This window comes from Herpailurus yagouaroundi, unplaced genomic scaffold, assembly GCF_014898765.1.
Source record: "Herpailurus yagouaroundi ecotype Mexico unplaced genomic scaffold, PumYag 189, whole genome shotgun sequence".
In the NCBI taxonomy this organism is placed as follows: domain Eukaryota; kingdom Metazoa; phylum Chordata; class Mammalia; order Carnivora; family Felidae; genus Herpailurus; species Herpailurus yagouaroundi.
The window spans coordinates 11461081-11483227 of NW_024412420.1; the positions used below are offsets into that span (position 1 = coordinate 11461081).

General features: G+C 44.6%; 1 protein-coding gene across 4 annotated transcripts in view; it reads left to right on the forward strand.

The window, feature by feature from the left end:
* ZNF652 (zinc finger protein 652) overlaps positions 1-22147 on the forward strand; it is a 56033-nt gene that overhangs the window by 25774 nt on the left and 8112 nt on the right. For 3 of the 4 annotated variants that reach the window (XM_040497233.1, XM_040497232.1, XM_040497234.1), the window contains 4 exons: positions 12476-13634; positions 16096-16243; positions 16622-16737; positions 17081-17225. In XM_040497233.1, the coding sequence (XP_040353167.1) occupies positions 12732-13634; positions 16096-16243; positions 16622-16737; positions 17081-17225 (1312 nt within the window). In that variant the 5' untranslated portion in view covers positions 12476-12731. Of the gene's footprint in view, positions 1-12475; positions 13635-16095; positions 16244-16621; positions 16738-17080; positions 17226-22147 lie in introns of those variants that run through there. The other variant, XM_040497235.1, reaches the window with a different exon arrangement.

Genomic DNA, 22147 nt, shown 5'->3' on the forward strand with positions numbered 1-22147 from the left:
TCTTCCCATTGGCCATGTTTTGGGTATGTTAGGGTTGGGTTAAACCTTCCCATCTGTCATCAGATATCTTTGTGTGAGACTGTTTATACCTGTTGGTTTAAGACTATTTCAGTTCAACTTTTTTTCCAAGTGTTAAATTTTTGAAGTGTGAACAGTTAATGAGAAAACAGTAAGAGTCATTTGTCTTTTGGTAAATTCCAGCATTTCCTTGTTTACACGTTTGGAATATCTGCGATTTTTATTTCGGTGAAATATAGGGATGTAATGAGGGCCTTTCTCCATTATTTTCATTTTCTGAGTGAGTTTTCCATTCAAGTTCACAATGGTCTAGTCAGTTGACATACGTATAGGCCTCTCATAATGGCTTACATTACAGGCGGCCACAGTGAGAACAAGAAAGATTTATAAGACCTTTTAAGTCTCTGAATTTTGTATTGATCGGTGTACCGGGGCAACTGCGTGATTCAGTCAGTTAAGCGTCCAACTGTTGATTTTGGCTCAGGTAATCATCTCACGGTTCATGAGATTGAGCCCTGTGTAGGGCTCTCGGACGACAGCACAGAACCCACTTAGGATTCTCTCCCCTTCTCTCTCTGCACCACCCCCTCAAAAATGAAAGAAATAAACTTTAAAAAAAAATGATCAGGTCCTCACACAGATAGCCATTTTGAAAATGGACCCGTGCATTAAGTAGCTTCATTCCATAAAGCAATTTGGGTCAAGGCTAGCCTGAGACTTTCCAAGATTCTGTATCTCGTGGATACGTTCTGGTTGTTTTTAAGGGCACAGGATTTTACTTGAGTATTCCTGCAGCCGGGACTTTGTCGGGTTTTAACGGAAGAGATAGCAGGAATACAAAAACTCTTACTCTTCTTTTTGAAAGAGCTCCTTCGTGGGGCACCTGGGTGGCTCAGTCGGTTAGGCGTCCGACTTCAGCTCAGGTCATGATCTCATGGTTAGTGGGTTTGAGTCCTGCGTCGGGCTCTGTGCTGACAGCTCAGAGCCTGGAGCCTGTTTCAGATTCTGTGTCTCCCTCTCTCTGCCCCGCCCCCCGCCCCCCACTCACACTCTGTCTCTCTCTCCTTCAAAAATAAATAAACTTTAAAAAAATTTTTAAAAAGAGCTCCTTCGTTTAAATTATATCCTCCTGTCTGTAGATGATGTTTGGGAGTTGAATAATGGAAAGATGTTTTGAATATAACTGTGATCATCCAGGCCCTGCAGCGTAGCCTGCTTAGTATTTGATTTCTCCTTTGGCCCTCAGGGGTTATTGGTAAAAGTTAAGGTTGCCTAAGCCACTGTGATGAGTCATGCACGTTAGTTTTTATTGTCTTGAATGGAAATGTGGAGACTGTGGATGTTTCGAAGGTAATTAGGGAGTCCCTTAGGAGGAGTACCTCCTCTTTGTCCTCTTTTTCCTAGCTTCTCCTGTGTGTTATTGAGGAAACACAGTGGCAGTCTCATTTAAATGTAGGTGTAAAAAACTTCAGTGAAGTTTTGTTTTTTGCAAAAGCTTTGTCTAAAACTAAAGGTGACAAGCATTTCTCAATTCCATTTCTTATGGACAACGGATTAGATGCACTGCTTAAAAAAGAACGGACATATGAAATCTTATTAGGTGAGATTACATTAAAATTAGTTCTAGGGACACCTGGGCGGCTCAGTTAAGCGTCCGACCCTTGGTTTCAGCTCAGGTCATAGTCTCACAGTTCGTGAGTTCAAACCTCCACCTCAGGCTCTGCCCTGACAGTGGGGAGCCTGCTTGGGATTCACTGTCTCTCTCTCTCTCTCTCTCTCTCTCTCTCTCTCTCTCTCTCTCTCTCTCCAAGTCTGTCTCTGCCCTTTCTCTGTTCGCTCTCACGTGTTCTCTCTCAAAATAAATAAACAGTAAAAAAATTTTAAATTAGTTGTATTTTTCACCTATATGAAATACAGGCATCTGAGAACACTTTATAATATTGATCTAAAATATGGCCCAGTAATCTATGTCATTTGAGGTTTTGCTTATTGTAAAGCTGATTTTTACATGTTGTGTCGGTAGCTTTTCTAGTGCGTCCCAGGTTTGTTCTGTGCCTACTCTTGGAAATGAAGGACATTTACAACGTGCTACTGATCTTGTGACTCAGAACGTTTTTTACTGTCAGTTTTGTATCTGTAACTCCCACTTTACACACCCAAGTTTAAAGTCTACAGATTTCTTAAGGTTTCATCTGCTGAAAACTTAAGAGTATTGTTGCAAGAAAACGAACTGAACCACATTAAATTTTTACCTTGTCAGATTGGTCCCTGTGGAACACCCAGTGCAGGCGAGGCGTGCTGAGACCTGAGATGTGTCCCTGGGAAGTGACCCAACACTCGGGGCCTCGTGCAGGGAGGTGGGCATTCACTAGCGAAGGTTCAAACTTGGACCCTTGAATAACATTTTATTTCTTTTACTTTGTCTCAGTAGAGACTTTTTTGTTGTTGTTCAAGGCCTAAATACATCTTTTGGAATAATTGTCATAGCGCAACGAGAGGCCGTTGGTAAACGGGACTAGGAGTTAGAACACCAGAATTCCAGCCCTTGTTCCATCACATATCCAGCAACCATAATGGGAAAGTTATCAAACTGAGCCTCAGCTTTGAAATAGGAACTTGCAGTCCAAGCCACGCTGCTTAACTAAGACAAACAAAACCCTATGTGGTTTCATTCCTGTCTTTTTCATGTGAGTTTCTTGCCTGTAACTTTGCCTAGTTCCCTTCTCCATCTCTCTGACTTCTGCTTGTCCTTCAGAACCAGCTCCAGCTTTATCTCATCTCTGAAACTTCCCCTAACAGGTGACCCCCCCCCCCTTTACACCAGTCAGTCACCTCCTTTTCCTGCACTGCCTCTGTACATTATAGATATAGGCGAGTGTGTTTATTCAGGAAACACTTATAATAGTGCTCACTGTGGCTAAGTCTTCTCGTAAGCGTTTATATTTATTAACTCATTTAATCCCAGTAACATACCATGAGGTACACACAATAATTGTCTTCATTCTGCAGATGCAAAAACTGAGGCATAGAGAGGTTAAGTAATTTGACCAAAGCCACTTAGCTCTGGAATGTGTCAGAGCCAGATTTCTAATGCCTCGGAGTTTGTGCTCTTAACCACTGGGCTGTGCTGTCTTTTGCAATTGTCCTTATCACGCTGTACTGCGATGACTGGTTTTCACGTCCGTCTCCCTGGTTAGACCTTTGCACACCTTGATGGCTCCAACTCCTGCAGCGCCTGACACATAGTAGGCACTTAATAAATGTGTAGAAAATGTATGATAAATATGCTATGTGCACATTGTAAAACATCGTATAAATGCAAATTACCACCACTACCATATGCATTTTGTAAATCAGGGAGTAGACCTTACCGAGCTTTCCAGGTTTGCAGCTTGTTCTTGGTTCCCACTTTACAGGTCGACAGACTGAGGTACATAGACTGATCAAGTTTTAGACAGTACCAAAACTTGGGTTAAAAATGAACTGCAGTTATTGGTCCCATCATTAACCCTGTTGGGTCACACATTCTTTGCCATAATAGTATAGCTTGTTTTATATAAAAGAACAAGATCAGGGAGGTCCAAATGACTCTTACCGCACTTGTTAAAATTACTTAGCAATTTAGGATCTGAAGTAGTCAGACTTCGAGTGTCCACCACAGGTATCTTGAAAGTTGTCTTACTCTTAGAGATTATTTTTAAGAAAAAAACAAGGACAGGAGCACCTGGCTGGCTCAGTCAGTTAAGTGTCTGACTCTTGATTTCGGCTCAGGTCACGATCTCACGGTTTGTGAGATCGAGCCTCACGTCAGGCTCTGTGCTGACAGTGTGGAGCCAGCTTGGGATTGCCTCTCTCCCTCTCTTGTCTCTGCCCACTCCCCTTCTCTCTCTCAAAAAGTAAATAAACATTAAAAAGAAAGAAAAAGACAAGGACTTGGTGAGATTTCTTTCATTTCAGACGAGTAGAACCTACTGTATTAAGAAAAAAAAAATCAGCTTTTAGTGTGGACATGAATTTTAAACTCTACTTAATTACCAGGTAGAGAGATTAAATAATTATTTCATAAGGAACACATTCTTGTAAAACAGTATTTTGAATTGCAATTCAGATATTTAAATTTTTATTTTTGTCAATACTGATAATTAGTATAAGGTGTTTTTTTTTTAATTTTATCCTAATTCCAGGTATTATCTTTCCTACTTTTATTTTTTTCTACTTCAGCTTTTTAACTTTTTTAAAAACTTACTCTATCTTGCTTAACTGTGTATTTGTTTTGTTATACGTAATATATAATAGAATATGCATATATATACCTGCCATTCAAACTTTTCCGAAATATATTATCCTTCACAGACTTTTCCAGTTTCTCCAACTTGGAGAAATTTTTCTCTCTTCTAAACTTTCAGATTTCTGCTTTTTTTTTTTTTTTTTAACTCCAGTGTATATAGTAGTTGTTAAATAATTACTTGACTGTCCAGAGACCTTGAGATTAGTTGTTACTTGGCAAATGCATCACTAACATACTTTCCTAATAAGGAAGAAGTCAGTGGCCTTCTGCAAAAGCCACAGAGCTTTGAATAAAGTATCAGACAGTTATTGTCACAGACCCAGTTGTCATCCTGCCCCTTCTTCCTGGTGGACCTTATTTATTACGTTATTTATTTCGTTATTTGTTTATTTATTTGGAAGGATTTTGCCAATACACATTTCTCTTTCCCTCCTTGTTCCTTTCCATTTCTTGGTTGTTGTGGTCTTGGCCTTCTCCTCAATCGGTGTAGGTTCTGGAAACCTCCGTCCAGCGGGACCACGGTTGGGCACCAGGTAGTTTGGCCTTGGAAACAGGCTGGAGGAAGCGGTTCCGCAAGAGGAGTCAGGACGGGTGGCAGAGTGATACGCTTTACAAAGTTGCCCTTTCAACTTGCAGCGACTCGCCCCAAGTACACGAGGAGGATGTATAGTTGCATATTTTAATAGGAAAAAAAAAAAAACCTGTTGGGTTTGTCAAAAATTAACTATTAAAACTTTTCAGGGGACAAAGTGGTTTTTCTTTTAAAGCTAAATGTAAATAAACACCCTTGAAGACTACGTAAGTTTGTTTTGTAATCCACTTGGGGGGAACATGGCATTGAAAAGCGTGCATTCTGGAAGTTGTACTTTGCTGTTTATAACATGCCATCGCGTTCTCTAGTTTTTCTTTTAAAATTGTGTTTTCTTCTCAGTGGCTGGTCAAGCTCATAGAGTGCCAGGACTGGTTGCTTCTCAGTTTGTTTACCCCTTAGCATACGTACCACATTTTTTCCTAAGTTGTGTACGTTACTTATAGCAGGACACGAAGGAATGACCTGCTTTAGTTTGGAATCTAAGAAGCAGTAGAAAATGATGTCTAAGAACTTGTGTTGTTGTAACACCAAAGACAGATGAATTTAAACGGCTTTAAGTATCAGTGAGAGTTACTTCTTCGTTGCTGTTTCTGTCTGCTTTCAGGTTCTCAGAGCTCCGTGTATTCACCTCGAGACCCTTCTAAAAAATGAAGCTAAGATGATTTGTAATAAGTAAGTTAGAACTGAGGATACACAGTAGGAGTTGGATAACGAAACATGGAATGTTCCGTTTCCCTCGTGTGCTTTCGGTCTTGCAAAGGTTACTCAGTTGTGCTCTCGGGAGATAGTTTAAGTCTTCGGGAAAGAGAATAAAGGAAGATTATTACCAAAATTGAGTGAAGGGTAAAGGTGCCAAAATCATTAGAAGCAAGTAAAATGCGGGCAGAGAGCCCGTGTGTGTTTCAAAGCGAACAGTTAGACTGCATCTTCCGTTGCGACCGTGTGGTTTGTTGATGTTTCTGTGAGTGTCCCTGGTTGTAATAGTGGTGAGATGCCCCTCTCAGGTTCGTGTGGGAAGGCGTTTATGCGTGTGTCATTTAAAATAGAATAAAGCGCTCTAACTCCAGTTGTTTTTTTTTAAAGAAAGAATAGTCTCATTTTCTAACCTACTAGGTAAAGACTTCCCCTGTGTATTAAGCCCTTTGTCTTTCGGATTTAACTTTTCACTTAGTAATTCTACTGTCTGTGCTGTCTAGCTGAGGACCGAGATAGCTGATCCGTGTAATACGTATAAGCGTACATATAAAGAACTACATTAGCTAGGTTATGCTGCCATAACAGATCACTGCCCACCCTTGGCTGAAATCAGTGAAGGACTTCGCTCTCGCTGCGTGCCCATGGTAAATGAGCAGGGAAGCTCCGCTCACATCACTCAGGGATGCAGATTGATGGCGCAACCGTCTGGTCACCATGCCTGAGAGGGAAAAGCGGTCTGGAGGGCAATGAACTCTTCTTGGCAATGAACTACAGTAGCTCAGAAGTGATGCACAGGTCTTATTTCACACGATGCCCACAACTAGTCAGGTAGTCCCCGCATGGCTACGGTAGGGGCAGGAATTCAGCCCTGCCAGGGAGCCAGCTGAAAATACTTCATAAGCAGCACCATGCTTTTGCTCGTCAGATACTGTCTGGTCTCTCTCATTGGCAAAATACACTCACTTCCTCTGCAAGGTAGGGAACCCCAAGGTCTAGCCAGTCATGGTGATGCGGTTTTGAAGTGGTGGGGGGGGGTGGGGAGGTCCGGGGCCAATGGCCAAGAAAGAATTCTTGGTGCAAAAAAGGTGATTGACTTGTTAAAGTGCGGGGAGAGGACCCGCGGGCAGAAAGAGCTGCACTGGGTTGTGAGGAGTGGATTATATACTACGGAGTTGGGGGGTGGGTGGCTAAGGAAGAATGGACATTTCCAAAAGGACTTTTATTGGCCAAAGAGGACTCATAAGATACTGGAGGCCTTGCTATTGTTGAGCTAAAGTTCTTTTTCCCTCCAGCAAAGCACTAACATTAAGACGGTAGGGGGTTCCTAGAGGACTATTATTCTCTGTATTTGCCTCAAGTATTTGTCAGTGGGCTGCAGGTTATAAAGAATTTTAATTTAAGGGGCGCCTGGGTGGCGCAGTCGGTTAAGCGTCCGACTTCAGCCAGGTCACGATCTCGCGGTCCGTGAGTTCGAGCCCCGTGTCAGGCTCTGGGCTGATGGCTCAGAGCCTGGAGCCTGTTTCTGATTCTGTGTCTCCCTCTCTCTCTGCCCCTCCCCCGTTCGTGCTCTGTCTTTCTCTGTCCCAAAAATAAATAAACGTTGAAAAAAAATTAAAAAAAAAAAAAGAATTTTAATTTAATTTTATCTACATTTTCTTCTTGCCGTTGTGCCCCGCATCACTGTGGAGGGGAGTGCCACACTTTAGGGCTCCAGGAAATTGAGCCTGTGCGTTTCTGGAGGCTAGGCTATTGATAAGATTGCCTTTTTCTTGTAATTTGCTGAGACATTTGTAAACTGATGGAGACTCATGTCCTGCATGACTGTGATCTCTATCAGTTAACCATTTGTTTTTCCCTTTCCTTTGTTCCCGGGCAGCCAGGAGTGCCTGAGGAATGTCACACGTATCCCATGGGGAGAAGGGGGGGGAGCACTTGGGGAGGGAGGGCTGCAGGGTGTTAGCTTGTGCTTTGTCCTGAGCTTGCCTTTGGCCGCCTCATCAAGGGCATCAAGCTTCAAGTCCAGGACCTCAGAGTGACTCAAGGGTATGATGATTGGTGGTCTCTTTGTGAGGAGATGATGCACAGTAGTCTCTACATTGGATCTAGATGTTGCCTTTCTTGATCTAGAGACTTGTGTGAAAGAAACTGACAGATGGTCACTGCCCCGACATACAGAGTGCAGCCATGACTATCTACTGGGCTCCCATTTGAAAGGGGGCAAGAATAGAACTGTAGCAGTCAGTGCACTGTAGCAAATTCTAAAATCTCGGAGCAGTCATTGAGAGGGCCTCCTCAGGATGGGAGAATGTTCTTGAATAGACTCTGATTGGCTCCTGAGGAGTAACTCGAAGGTCTGTTTTCTCCTTGCTCCCTCGCTTCATCCTCTTTTTTTTTTTTAATTGTTAATTTTTATTTTTTTTACATTTTGTTTATCTTTGAGAGAGAGGGAGAAGGAGACACAGAATCCAAAGCTGGCTCCAGGCTGTGAGCTGTTCGCACAGAGCCTGACGCAGGGCTCGAACCCAAACCTGAGATCATGACCTGAGCTGAAGTCGGATGCTTAATCGACTGGGCCACCCAGGTGCCCCTTCTTTTCCTGTAATCTTCTTAATTGTATGTAGAATGGACTCATGAAGAAGATGCCCCCTTAGGGGAATGATCGGCTTTCTTGGCCTGCCTCCTCCCATAGACGCTTGAGGACCCAGAGGAGCATTTTAAGTCTTGAACAGTCATGGTCTCTTTTAATCCAGTCTGGAGGTTCTTTTGGCCATATAACTCTTAAAAACTTAATTGGTTTTTTTTAAAAAGTTTATTTCCAGTCATCCCTGTGGGCCTTAGCCACATCCACAGTTCTTTTCTAATCCTACTTAAATTTGCTACAGAGCTCTGTCTTATTGGTCCCATACTTCTTCCTGGACTTAATTTTGAGTATAGGTATTTCTGCTATAATGCCATATATGTCTTCCTGGGTTTTGCAGAATCGTACATTAAAATGAATGAGGCTTATGGGAAAAATCAGTTCAGGGCAGACCACTCAAAATCTGTGAAACACTGTAACCGGTGTACCAATAAAAACAATAATTAAAATAAATGTATTATAATAAATATATTAAATGATATGTTCCAAATGTAAATATACTAAATCGCCATAGCCATGTGCACCCAGCATCAGTCAGTCGAACCTCTACAAGACTTAATCCCCTGGGTAGTGGTTTCTTCCCTGGAGACTGGGGTCTTGAAGACATTCGCTTACGGTAGAGACCAGTTTCATTACAATTAAAATTTTGATGTATGAGATGGGGTAGGCTTTGGCGATCCAAAACAATTTTGTAACCCGGGAGGGGAACACATGCCTCAACTTGACGAGACATAAAGTGGAAAGTGTGGTGGTTCATGAAGCAGCTGAACCAGCCGCTCCTAGCATTCAAGGAAGGCACGGAAGTCGGATGCTCAGCTTTTTTCTTAAGGTCTTTGTAGGTTGCTAAGGCTCTCTCTTTAAAATTTTTTTTTTCAACATTTATTTATTTTTGGGACAGAGAGAGACAGAGCATGAACGGGGGAGGGGCAGAGAGAGAGGGAGACACAGAATCGGAAACAGGCTCCAGGCTCTGAGCCATCAGCCCAGAGCCCGACGCGGGGCTCGAACTCACGGACTGCGAGATCGTGACCTGGCTGAAGTCGGACGCTTAACCGACTGCGCCACCCAGGCGCCCCAAGGCTCTCTCTTTAATTGTGAGAAAGCTTTCTCATGATCACTTGAAACATGAACTCGCAGGGGAACATCTCATAGAAACCAACAGAAGAACTTGGGTGTTACACTAACATCATTTCCCCCATTTACTAATAGCATTTCAACTGATTCGCATTAGAGAACTAGGCTTTGTAGCTACATACGCTAAGAGACTGCTTTCCTCATTAGTCTCTCTTTTTTTTTTTTTTTTTTTTTTTTTTTTTTTTTTTTTTGCTGGGCCCCGCCTTAATCCAGTGGGAGGTTTTACCAGTAAGTAGTTCTTGATCCCGCCTCAGGACTGAATTCTAATCAGCGTCTGTAGCTTGAAGACTTTCCCTGTTTTTATTAAGCATCTGCTTCTTCTAACCTACAAACCGCTGACTTTCTGGACTCCTTTAATCCTGACTGCAAACCGATCAATGCTTTTCTGCGCTCGTCCTTTTCATGTCATGGTTTGTCACGGACAGCCGATAGTAAGCAGCACTCTCTCTGGACAGTCCCATTCTCCTGCTGGAGCGGTGAGTGCTTTCTCTTCGGAGACAAACAGGTGATAAGCCTCACCAGTAATTTCACCACTGCATAATAAGAGTTGCTGTCCTTGTCGCCTCCCATAATCTCCCTTGCCCCCTTTCACCCGCTCCTAAGCCTTTGCGCCATGTGTTCGTTTTTGTGGATGAGGCAGTACCAGCTAGGCCAGGCCAGACGATGCGTGCAATAGTACTAAACAACACAAGATCTCAGAGGTCTTAAAAACCCACCCTGAGTAAAATCAAATAAAAAATAAAAGTAAAATCCCCTGCGCCGCGCCTATCCTGTAGATCATTCTAGTCACTCGGGGTCTCAGATTGATACCAGTGATGGCAGTTGTCATCTTGAAGGTTGGTGGTCCCTGAGGCAGAGAGCAAAGGGGTGTGTGGGGGGGGGGGCGGGGAGGATGTCTCATTGGTCAGAAAATGCCCTGTGCTCACGATGTGCGGTCCGGAAGTAGTCACGGTACCGCACCCACCGACAGGGGAGGGGTGGGGTTAGAACACGTGGTCCTGCCACACGCCTCCAAGGTTGAGGACCCACAGGTCTTTGCGAAGAACACCTTAACAATGACCGCAGAGGATTTCCCCGCAATTACTGTTCTTTGTCTTCCCGGTTTCTGTTTAATTCTTAGCGTTTGCTGGTTAACTGAATTTTACTGTCTCTCCTCCCTTGCTAAATTTGAGATAATTAGCGTAAGTTTAACGTGATTTGTAGTTTACATTATTTCCCTGGGTCAGAAGTTTTGGCACATGCAAAATAAAGCTAAGTAGAATTAAAAGCTACTGGGATCTTCCTGCTTACCTTATGAGGTATGAAATTTTGAAATGCGCAAAAGGTACGCGGTTTATAGGGACAACTGAGTTGAAATTATTTTGGAGCGTCATTTGCCCATGAGCCATGGGGTCAGGCAGGCCTGGGTCAAACACTGCTTCTCGAATGTAATGGGTATGTGATCTCAGATTACTTAGCCTCTCACAGGCATAACTTCCTCATTTATAACTATAAAAACGTACAAATATATCTGTTCAGATGTCAAGTAAAACATAGTGGTGTTTATCGCCAGGCGTTTCTGAAATTCCACTGAAATGAAAGTAAAATCACTTTTTTTTAAAAGAATACATCCATAAGGTCAAAGAAGACAGAAGATCGTCACAGAGGAATGACAGTAGTAGTTATGAGCCACATATTATAGTTGTAATAACGTAAGAACAAATACTGATTTAACAAAAAGCTGTGATCCAACTATTATTGGGAAGATGGAGGGAAGGTTGGGAGCAATAAGGTAAGAAAACTATAGTGAGAGACCAATAGTAATGTCTCAAACTGAAAAAAATCAAGAAATAGAAATCCAGTCATATTTACAAATACGGAAGCACATCCTGGGGGGAGGGGCTAATAAAGTAGTTGAATGGTTTCGTCTGTGGGGGATGGGTTTCAGATAGGACAGAGTAGGCAGAGGGCTGCTCTTTCCATTATAAACCTTGCCGTGTCTTCGACTGGGCAGCTGTGCGTGCTTTTCCTTTTTTAGTGATTTGATTTAAAAATATATATCTATAAATTAAAAACGAGTTTCAAAGCCAGCCCCAAAGTCTTGTGGTGGCTTTCAAATAGAAATAATAACAAGCACCTTTACCTGCCGGCGCACAGAGGAGGGAGGCGTTCAGCAAAGGCTAGTTTCCTTCCTTGTGTCGACTGGACGGGGTATGTGTTTGCAGTAATATTCATGATTCAGAGATTAGGTGGTTGACTAACCAGCAATGTGAGGTATGTCACAAAGCAAATTATGTGCCCTTCTCATTTTTTTTTTTTTAATGGACGGTTTTATTTTTCTTGGAACCATATCAACCTGATGGTTACTGTTTCTTAGAATTTAGACCTCCATGCAACTGACACATGAAAAATTACCCAGCTCTTGAGCGCATCTAGTCCGTTCACCTAGAGGAGACTTAAAAATACGTAGCAACTTGGAAATTGCTCCAGCAAACCTGAATCCAGTAATGTCTGTGCCTAGATTATACCGTATTGAAGGCCGAGGACATTTTCTGTCTCTTCTGGAGTTATGTCACTTAGCTGTTCTATCCTCCTAGCTCACTGCCAGCTTTGTTCTTTGAGCCCTCGCCGTGGTGGATGGTGGTGACCGAGGTTGTAAAGAAAGCCAGCCGGCATAAAGCTCTTGTGTGTTTCGCGTATGACACGTATTATATACCAAGACTAAACGCCCTGTGGACAGAGACCGTATATTCTGCCGTACCGTTATGTGCCGTAGCACCTAGCATAATGAACGCCATGCAAGCGTAGACACCCAGTTCGTCGTCCAACGTATACCCAACACCTACTAAGCGCCTGGCCCTGTGCGAAGCTCTAAAAATATCTCCATGTACCGGACAGATGATGCCTCCCGCTGTCGTGGACTTTACACTCTGACAAAATACATGTCGGATTTAGTAAACCAGTAGCCCAGTAAAATAATGGCCCACGCGGAACCACTTAAGCAGGGTAAAGAATTGTATATATAAAGAGTCTAATCCTTTTCAGCTGTGTTTGTGGTGTGATGTAAGCTCATGCTGTAAGAAGGAAATAGTGGTATCTGACCTTTTTTCCTCTTTGCTTTTCTTTGTAGATAAGATGCGCCAAGTCACTTGCAGCTGTCTGCAGAAGAAAAATCCCTAGTGCTCTGCTCTTGCCATAATACCAAACCTTTCGACTTCTGCTTTGGTGCTGCAACACTGGAAGAATTGCACACAGGTCCCAGGAATACCCTTTTTCCATTTGAGTGGTTCTTTGTGGATGGAAAATTATTGGAGGCTTAACAGTTACCCTGTTTGAGAGCTCTCTCTCTCTAGTCTGAACTGCGTAATAAATCGGGCCACGTACCCATGAGCCACACAGCCAGTTCTGGTCAGGAGCTGGCTGAAAACTGTGCTGCGCGTGTAGCAGGAATGGCACAAGAAGAGAGCCGTCGTGGTCAAGCGCCATCTACCTTTTATCACGGTGCCAACCAAGAACTTGACCTGTCCACCAAAGTGTACAAAAGGGAAACAGGAAGTCCTTATTCTGTGTTAGTGGACACCAAGATGAGCAAACCACATCTCCACGAAACAGAGGAACAGCCGTATTTCAGGGAGACAAGGGCAGTGTCTGACGTGCATGCTGTTAAAGAAGACCGGGAGAATTCTGATGACACAGACGAGGAGGAGGAGGAGGAAGTCTCTTACAAAAGGGAGCAGATCATAGTGGAGGTAAACCTTAATAATCAAACATTAAATGTGTCTAAAGGGGAAAAGGGTGTCTCTTCTCAGTCCAAAGAGACTCCTGTTCTGAAGACAAGCAGTGAGGAGGAAGAGGAAGAGAGCGAGGAGGAGGCCACCGATGACAGCAATGATTACGGAGAGAACGGAAGGCAGAAGAAGAAGGAGAAGACGGTGGAGAAGGCCAGCGTCACACAGAGGAGAACCAGGAGGGCCGGCTCCGTGGCCGCAGCTACCGCTTCCCCGACTCCCAGGACTACCAGAGGGCGTAGGAAGAGTGTAGAGCCACCTAAGCGGAAGAAGCGGGCCGCGAAGGAGCCCAAAGCCCCAGTCCAGAAAGCTAAGTGCGAGGAGAAAGAGACTCTGACCTGTGAGAAGTGCCCCAGGGTGTTTAATACTCGCTGGTACCTGGAGAAGCACATGAACGTTACTCATAGGCGCATGCAGATCTGTGATAAGTGTGGCAAGAAGTTTGTCCTGGAAAGTGAGCTGTCCCTTCACCAGCAAACAGACTGTGAAAAAAATATTCAGGTAGGTTTCATCACCGAGAGGGCAAACCTTTCAGGATACAACCTGGCTGTTCAGACTCACCTGGTATCTGCCCAAGAGAATAAATACAGTAGAGGCTGAAGGGACAGTTGTCACCGATTTCTCTTTTTAAAAACTCCTTCCTGCTTTGGTCTTTTCAAAACCCAGGCTTAACATTTTCTTTCAAAAGCATTGCATTTAACTGACGCTGGACTAGTGGGAAGCCAGGTACGTGGAAGGGGGATCTGTTGTAGGTGATTGCCCAGGAGGTAGAGTCAACACCAACTTGGCACTGAGATTCGCTGTCGTAAGACATACGTAATGTGTCATTCGTTCTGGCATCTTCTCTGTCAAGGTGGGAGACACTGAGTCAAGGTCAGGAATAGAGAGAGGTCCCCTTCTGGGTTTGAAAGGATGCCAGATTCTAGTGCAGCTGATGGGGACAAAAACCGTAATGACTCAGACCGGTGAAAATGGAAGATCTCCAGGAGTGAGTTTGCTTTTACCAGTGGAGAGATGACAACATTAAATTTATCAAGAGGCTGAGCCCATGGGAATATGCAAACTTTAAACAGAGGCTGAGCTGGTTGAAAGTGTTGCCCGCCTGGCGGTAGGGTTACATAATGCTCCCGTACGGTATCATTAAGGTAACAGAGTGTGGTATTCAAACCAGGCTGGTGTCCTGAAAGGACGGTATTGTGACAGGTTAAGAGGTATGCTAATTATGTTATGTTGAGCCGTATTGGTTTGTACACGTGAATGCATATTGATGAATATTCATAAAAGGTAAGTCTGTTAACGTCTCCGCAAGATATGTAAAATACAAGTGCTGTGCTGCATTCAAGCTAAACTTCTTTTGAAAAGTGAAATTGTTCTGTTTGGGTTTGTTTCTTGGAGCGTGCTTGATCTGGAGCCCTCCTTCGTCTTCACTTTCCCACTTGCTTTTGATCAACAATTGAGATCATTGCTTTACTCTAAACAGGTTTTTTAAAATATAAGTTACATTTGCTAGAAATTCACTGCTTTTGATTCGTCGGCTGTGACGTCACCTGTTTGGCGCTTACGCTTGGTAATGAAAGAAGGCTGAGTGGTGGCGCCCCTGCCCTCCCGTAGCTACCGTTGCCTTGCCGTTGCCCTTGCTCGGTTGTCAACTGGTTCAGACCAAAGGGAGCGCGACGCGATGCTGCACCCTAGGGGTCGGACTTCGGCTCTGTGATGACCCTTGCTGAAAGGTGTTATCTTGATGTTTATGCAGTTGTGGTTTTTTTGTTGCTACTCAAATTTTCTCTACGAAGTTACAGAAAGAAAGCATTTAGTACATCCTCCTTCTGTGACTTTCCTCGCTGTTGCTGACCATAAGGCATTTAAACTTGTGTTCAGGTTTTCTGGAATCCGCCAGAAGAGTGCTATTCACATTCCTGAAGGACACTGCTTCGTTCATATGTGTAGATCCTAATAATCCTGGCGACCCAGGAAGAAGTAAAAATCGAAACCTTGCCCTGCATAATGGCTTTGGGGGGTGGGGGGGTCTGCCCTTTTCTCAAGCAGGTCCAAGCACAGGCTTATTTTTTACACTCCGAGTTCTTGTTTCCCGAAGTGATCGTGATGCTCAAGATCTTTATTTACAGTGAATAACTACTTGTTCCCTTAAATATCCCAGAGTCTGGTGGTTACCTAGAACATTCTAGGATTGTTTTGCTTTAACCAGAAATATTTTATTTTGATACGCTTTATGCCTGATATTCTAGACTATCCATGATTCGTAATACGAGGAACTGAGCACTGTTGGCGCGTGTGTTTCCTATAGATGCGTGTACGAGAGATCTGGAGCTGGCCCTAAGGGGGAAGGAGGTTTAGGAGTTACAGAAAATTCTGCCAGAGGGAAATGTTTAGTAGAGTAAATGAGATAATGGGAAGATACAATAAAATCTCAATAAATTGTGTGAATGGAGGCTCCAAATGCATTCTTTAAGGTACAGAAACATTGTTACGCTTCCACAGATCTATAACCTTTAATGTGTGTTTTATCTTGCTTTTATCTGTGCTGCTTTAAAATTAGTTTGTAATCTCTGGGAAGCACCTGTTACCTGCATGCTGACTTACGTGTAGGAGACAGATGCTCTTCGTAATTCATTTATTTTTAAAAACTTGGTTCTTCTCGTTGGTACTGTACTAATTTGCTAAAAGCAGTCGAGTCTTCTGTATGGGTGGAACTTCCCATTTCTTTCCGTCTTCCTTTTTGCCATTGTTTTTGTACTCCCGACGTGTGTCTAAAAGATGCGTCTTGGAGAATAGAACATACAGAGGTTGGTGTTGGCATCTGGACTCCTCGGAGGACTGGCTTCGGTTTGGACTCGGGCCCTGTGCCCCGAGTCTAAGGCACGGCCGTTTGGCGGGCCGGTAGGCAGCTATGGCTTTCTGCAGGCCCCCGTAAATAAAGATTATTTCTATTTGTCCTGCTCAGTGTGTTTCCTGTAACAAGTCCTTCAAGAAACTCTGGTCCCTTCATGAACACATCAAGATCGTCCATGGGTATGCAGAAAAGAAGTTTTCCTGTGAAATTTGCGAGAAGAAATTCTACACCATGGCTCATGTGCGGAAACACATGGTTGGTAAGTTCTTCCTGCTGCTTTTCTCGCCACCCCCGTCATTTTCCCTCGTTCTTTGGTGTGTTTGAGGCGTCGGATTGGGCAGGATCTGAGGAACGGCCTTGCCGTAATCGTAATCGGTTCCGACTCGCTGAAACTAAACGCGCCGTGTCCCCCCTGAGCTCCCGCGGCGCAGCGTGCGCGGGGTAGGTAGCCTTCCGCACCCGGGCTTCTTTCCAACGTCGTGGCCTCTTCCTCTCTTGAGAACGTTGCTGCGAAGGCCTCACTAATTAAAGCGTGGAAGGTTAAGATGGCACGATTACCTCGCAGTAGGAGCGGGGTCTGGGCCACTTTGAGCGGCTTGGCGGGCCCGTCGTGAGTCCGGCGCCTTCTGTGTTCCAGCACACACGAAAGACATGCCGTTTACATGCGAAACCTGTGGAAAGTCGTTCAAACGCAGCATGTCCCTCAAGGTGCACTCCTTGCAGCATTCTGGAGAGAAGCCCTTCAGATGCGAGGTAAGGGCTGTGCTGGGCCCCGGCCCTGGGGCGGGGGAGGGGGGGCGCGGTGAGGGAGGGGAGCGGGGGCCGCGGGCGCCAGGTGCCGCTTCTAACACCCCGGTAGCTCTCCCAGACTAGGGCAGCCCCGGGACTGACACAGAGCGAGTTGTTTCTCTTTCCTCAGTCATCCCGACAAGTCGGGTGTGCTTCGGGGATCATTCTGCAGAAGCCCTCCCTCTTGCTAATAACCGAGCTGCAGACATATAGCAGCGCCGCAGAGGGAGCCTCAGCGACCTCGTGGGCTGGGCCCCAGCGAGGCCAGCGAGCGCGGCTCTCACGCGTCTCCCCGTGTCCGCTGCAGAACTGTGACGAGAGGTTCCAGTACAAGTACCAGCTGCGCTCGCACATGAGCATCCACATCGGGCACAAGCAGTTCATGTGCCAGTGGTGCGGCAAGGACTTCAACATGAAGCAGTACTTTGACGAGCACATGAAAACACACACTGGTAAGAGTTCCCGGGGGCCGGTTGGTCACCACCTGGGCGTCTGTGCACGTAAAACCCGAGAGCACACATTCGCGTTCTGAGTGCAGATCCTCCTTGAGATAAGCCTGGCACGTGGAAACACAGACGTGTCGTCCTGGGAGACCGGGCTCTCCTTAACTCCGTTCGTTTAAAAAGGCAGTGTCTGCCAGTGCCTTTTACCCGCGGGTCCCTCCGAGACATCGGACGCTTAGGGCACAGGATTCCTGAAATTGTACGCCACTTACTTTGTGTACGTGCGTTTGTGCTTTTTTAAGGGAAGGGTTCCGGACCCTTAAAAAGCGAAGGCCGCCGACTGCTTTAGATCGAATACTCTCTCAGCTCGCTTAAAGTCTGATTGGATTGGATTTCCCGAAACTGACCGCTTTTCACGAACCTCTCCCGTCAAATGAGATTAAGTCTTACTTTCACCATTCCGTGTTTCTAGGGGTGTATGCTTCCTAGCACGGATGTGAATCTTATAAGCACTTGACCACCCAGCCCGCAGGGACGCACGGCATCAGTGTATCTCAGCCTTGACTGGGTATTCTGGGGTTAGCAGTCTTTGCACCGATCGAACAGTGTGAACCACTTTCCGGGTTTCTAAATAGAATCTAGTCACAGGTTTCTCCGTTCTGTTAGTACAAAGTGACAGAGCTAGAAAGAACCACGGGATTAACTTGCTTAGCGCCCTGCTCGTTTGGCTCGGCCAATGGTGAGGAAACTGTCCTGGCCGGATCACTGCAGTGCGCATTTTTCTGTCAAAGTCCGGAGAAGAACGCCTGCCTGGCTTCTTTCCCATTCAGAGCGGTGCATCCTGCGATTTTAAGGATTAGTCTAGATGAAGAGTCACGAGAGGATTTTCATTAAATAAGTTACACCCCAAAGAGTAACTTTGAAGCCCAAGCGAATGGGTGGCAGGATATATCAGAGTAGTTAACAAATTCTCCTCTTCTAATTTGGTGGCTCTCAGATAGGCTCCTGGTTGTAACCGAGTCACTTTTAGGATTCAGTTTTTTGTTGGAAAGCAGGAAACTGTGGAACTACGTGGAAAATAAGCTCTTGGGAAGGCAGAAGCTGTGTCACATTCACACACGATGCCTGGGACATAGCGGGGGCCCCATAAATGTCCCACGATTGGAAGGAACCTGGAGCCACCAGTGCCCTCTGCCTCGCGCCCCTGCTCTTCTCTGCGTGTCTTCTGGGCCCCTCTGTCCCGGTTCCAGACTCGCTCCTCCTTCTGCGGTTCTTCCTCTTTCTTCCTTCCCCTCCGTCCTTCCTTCTCTAGGCCCTTAAATGTCCACAACACGAAACAGAGTGTGTATTTTGTGATTAACTTATTTGTTGAATAAAATTTTATGTTGAATGTTCTTTGACCAAATAGGCAAGTTCAACATTTCCTGTTTCTTCTAAAAAAAAAAAAAAAAAAAAAAAAAAAGAAGCCACCTAAATTCACTTAAATTTTTATCCCTCTCATTAAAAGAGTAGTACATACTTCTTAAAGTGTATTAGAAAATGTGAAAGTTGAAAACAAAACAAAAATGATCATCACTGAAAGACCATGACTGTTAACATTTTGGCATACATTTAAAAAAATTCTTGGGGCGCCTGGGTGGCTCAGTCGGTCAAGCGTCCGACTTCAGCTCAGGTCACGATCTCGCGGTCCGTGAGTTCGAGCCCCGCGTCGGGCTCTGTGCTGACAGCTCAGAGGCTGGAGCCTGTTTCGGATTCTGTGTCTCCCTCTCTCTGACCCTCCCCCGTTCATGCTCTGCCTCTCTCTGTCTCAAAAATAAATAAACATTAAAAAAAAAATTAAAAAAAAAATTCTTTACTTTCTTAACACACGTATAGATAGATCCTGCGCATAAGTATTTATGTGTTTGTGTGTATAGTCATAAAACAAAAGTTGGGTCTTTATTGTAACCTACTTTGCCTTTTTACTGTGTTATGTCATTACCAGTCATATCGTTTTAATGGTTGTATAATATTCCTGCTGGTAAATTTGCTGTAATAATAGCCGTCATTTGCTATGCACATATATGTCAGGCACTGTCTAAAGTGCTTTACATACGTTACCTCCTACAATAAATGTAACTTTTAACAATAGTCCCATAAAGTAAAACATGTTGTTTTCTTTTTTTTTTAGCCAGTTCCCTATTGGACATTTAGATGATTTCTGTTTCCAACTTTTCTACTCTTCTAAATAATACGGTGATAAACAACTTTGTGGTTAACACATCCATGACTAGTCACTTAGGGTAAATTCCCGGAAATGGGATTATCAGGGCAAAGAGACGTGCACGGTCTTAAGACGTGGTATGTGTTGGAAAATAGCCATCCACATACACTCTCACTGGCTGCGCCTGAAAACACCCATTTCCCCAACGCTTTCCAACGCTAAATAAAATCATCACTGATTTGATAGGTGGAAAATGGTTTCTTATTGTAATAATTTGCGTGTAATTAATTGCTAGGTAAGAGTGGACATTTTTTCATGCACTTGTTGAGAATCAGTTTATTTTCTTTCCTGAATTGCTTGTGCCTCTTCTGTATTCACCTTTCCATTGCAGAGCTTGACTTTTTTTTTTTAATTGTTTATAATAGCTCTTTATATATATTTACATATACTGGACCTCGTTTAACACTAATATTAAAATACTCTTCCCTGGTTTGTCATCTGCCTTTTAATGTTGTTCGTGATACCCGAGCTGGGAGGGTAGCTGGTTGGTGGGGTGGGACAAACCTGGCTGTGCCATTCACTCCCGTGGGGCCTTCCATGAATTCTGCAACCTCAGTGGGTCTCTGCTTCCTTGGTATTAAGTAAGGATGACAGGAGTACCTGGAAAATACAAGGAGTAGAGTTAGCACTCAAGAAGAAAAGGGATAGCTCTTTCAAGGCTGGGCAAAACCACATTTAGAGTGTGTTTTATTGGGGATTAAGGCCATTGCAGGAACGGACATTGCTTGGGCTGTTTCTTTGCAGTTAAAGAGACTTGAGGCGGATCTTATCTAGGGAAGCTGGCCAGCCCTCAGGCAGGGTTTCCTAGGGTGGTGTGGACATGGGGTGAGTTCAACATGGAATAATTGCTGATTCTCCTCGTACCAGGCGCAGCACTAAGTGCCTGGTGACACAGGGATGAGTTGAGACCCGGTTTGTGCCCTCAAGGAGCTTCCAGTCCAGGGACAGTGATGATGATTGTGGTGTAGTAGTAATAGTCGTAATAACAATGTAATAATAATAATAATAATAATAATAATAATAATAATAACAGTCCTAATGCGCCACTAAAACGCGTGGAGCGTCTGCTACGTGCTGGAGACTGTTCTAAGCTCTTTCCTTCTATTTCCAACTTATCTCAGTAACCTACTATTGTTACCTTCAGTTTTCAGATGAGGAAACTGAGGCTCGGAGATCACATAACTTGTCCAAGGCAGTCTGACTCCAGAGCCACATATTTAACGGTTCTGATATAATTTAACGTAGCAAGTGATAAAATGGCGGGGGGGGGGGGTGTGCAGGGCCTCATGAGGGCAGACAGCACCATCCCAGAGTCTGGTTCTCAGCTTCCAGAATGTGCCCGTGTACTCCAGCAGACCAGGATCAGAGGAACTGATAGGTGCTAAATAGTGTTAATGATCTATAAGCAAAACCGCTGATTTATTAACTCACAGTGAAAAGGCTGAGCGGCAGGTGGCTCGGAGCTCTTATTTCTTTGGTCGTCATGTTCTTTGCCTAAATAAAAATCTATATCGGAAGCTAAATTATCAGAAGATTGGTAGGAATGGGAAATTACAGGAGAGGAAGGTAATTGAAAGATCTTAATAGTGAGTACCATATGTCATTGAACCTGATTGCAGCCATCCCTCGTAAGACAGACTTCATTTGCACACTGCTAAGAAAATGTTGCCAAGTAAAAATGCCACACCGTTGATTGTCAGGTGTGTGTCCGTTTCTGAGATGCTGACATGCCAGGGCACGCATGTCTTAATGTCTTAAAGTAACACATAGTTGTTTATAAACATCAGTCAAGAACCAACCAGGGGCGCCTGGAGGGTCAGTCGGTTAAGCGTCCGACTTCAGCTCAGGTCATGATTTCACGGTCTGTGAGTTCGAGCCCCACGTCGGGCTCTGTGCTGACAGCTCGGAAGCCTGGAGCCTGCTTCGGATTCTGTGTCTCATTCTCTCTCTGCCCCTACCTCCCTTGTGCTCTGCCTCTCAAAAATAAATAAATGTACAAAAAAATTAAAAAAAAGAACCAACCGAATTGTGGGGGGCACATGGGTGGCTCACTCAGTTAAGTATCCAGCTCTTGATCTCAGTTCAGGTCTTGATCTCAAGGTCCTGAGTTCAAGCCCCACGTTGGGCTCTGTGCTGGGCATGAAGCCTACTTAAAAAGAAAGAAATAAAAATTAAAAAAAAAAAAAGAACCTACCAAATTGGGCTCTTGTAGTGAACAGGACTGAAACATCCCTGGGTTCACAGGGCTTGCAGTGAGTCTAGGGGGCAGACACACGAGGCACCACACTGGTTCGCTGATGAGAGCACAGCAAGTACGCAGAACTAAATGAGGTTGGCTAGAGTTTGGGGGACAGGCACGGCCTGGTGTGGGGTGTGATGAGACGTGTTACTGGAGAGCAGGAGCCAGGTCTTACTCACACACACACACACCACACACACAAACACACACCCATAAGACGTGTAAAAACTTTTGGACTTTCTTCTAACGACAGTGGGAAGTTCTTGAATGGCTTTGAGCAGGTTGTGACACAGCTCTTGAAAGTTCTCTCTGGCCGCCTGTGGAGATTGGGCTGGAGGGCGGGGAGCGAGGAAAGAGATGGCGAAACCAGTCAGGTGGCTATTGCAGTTAATCTAGGGGAATGAGGGTGAGGATATGGACTGTGGTCAT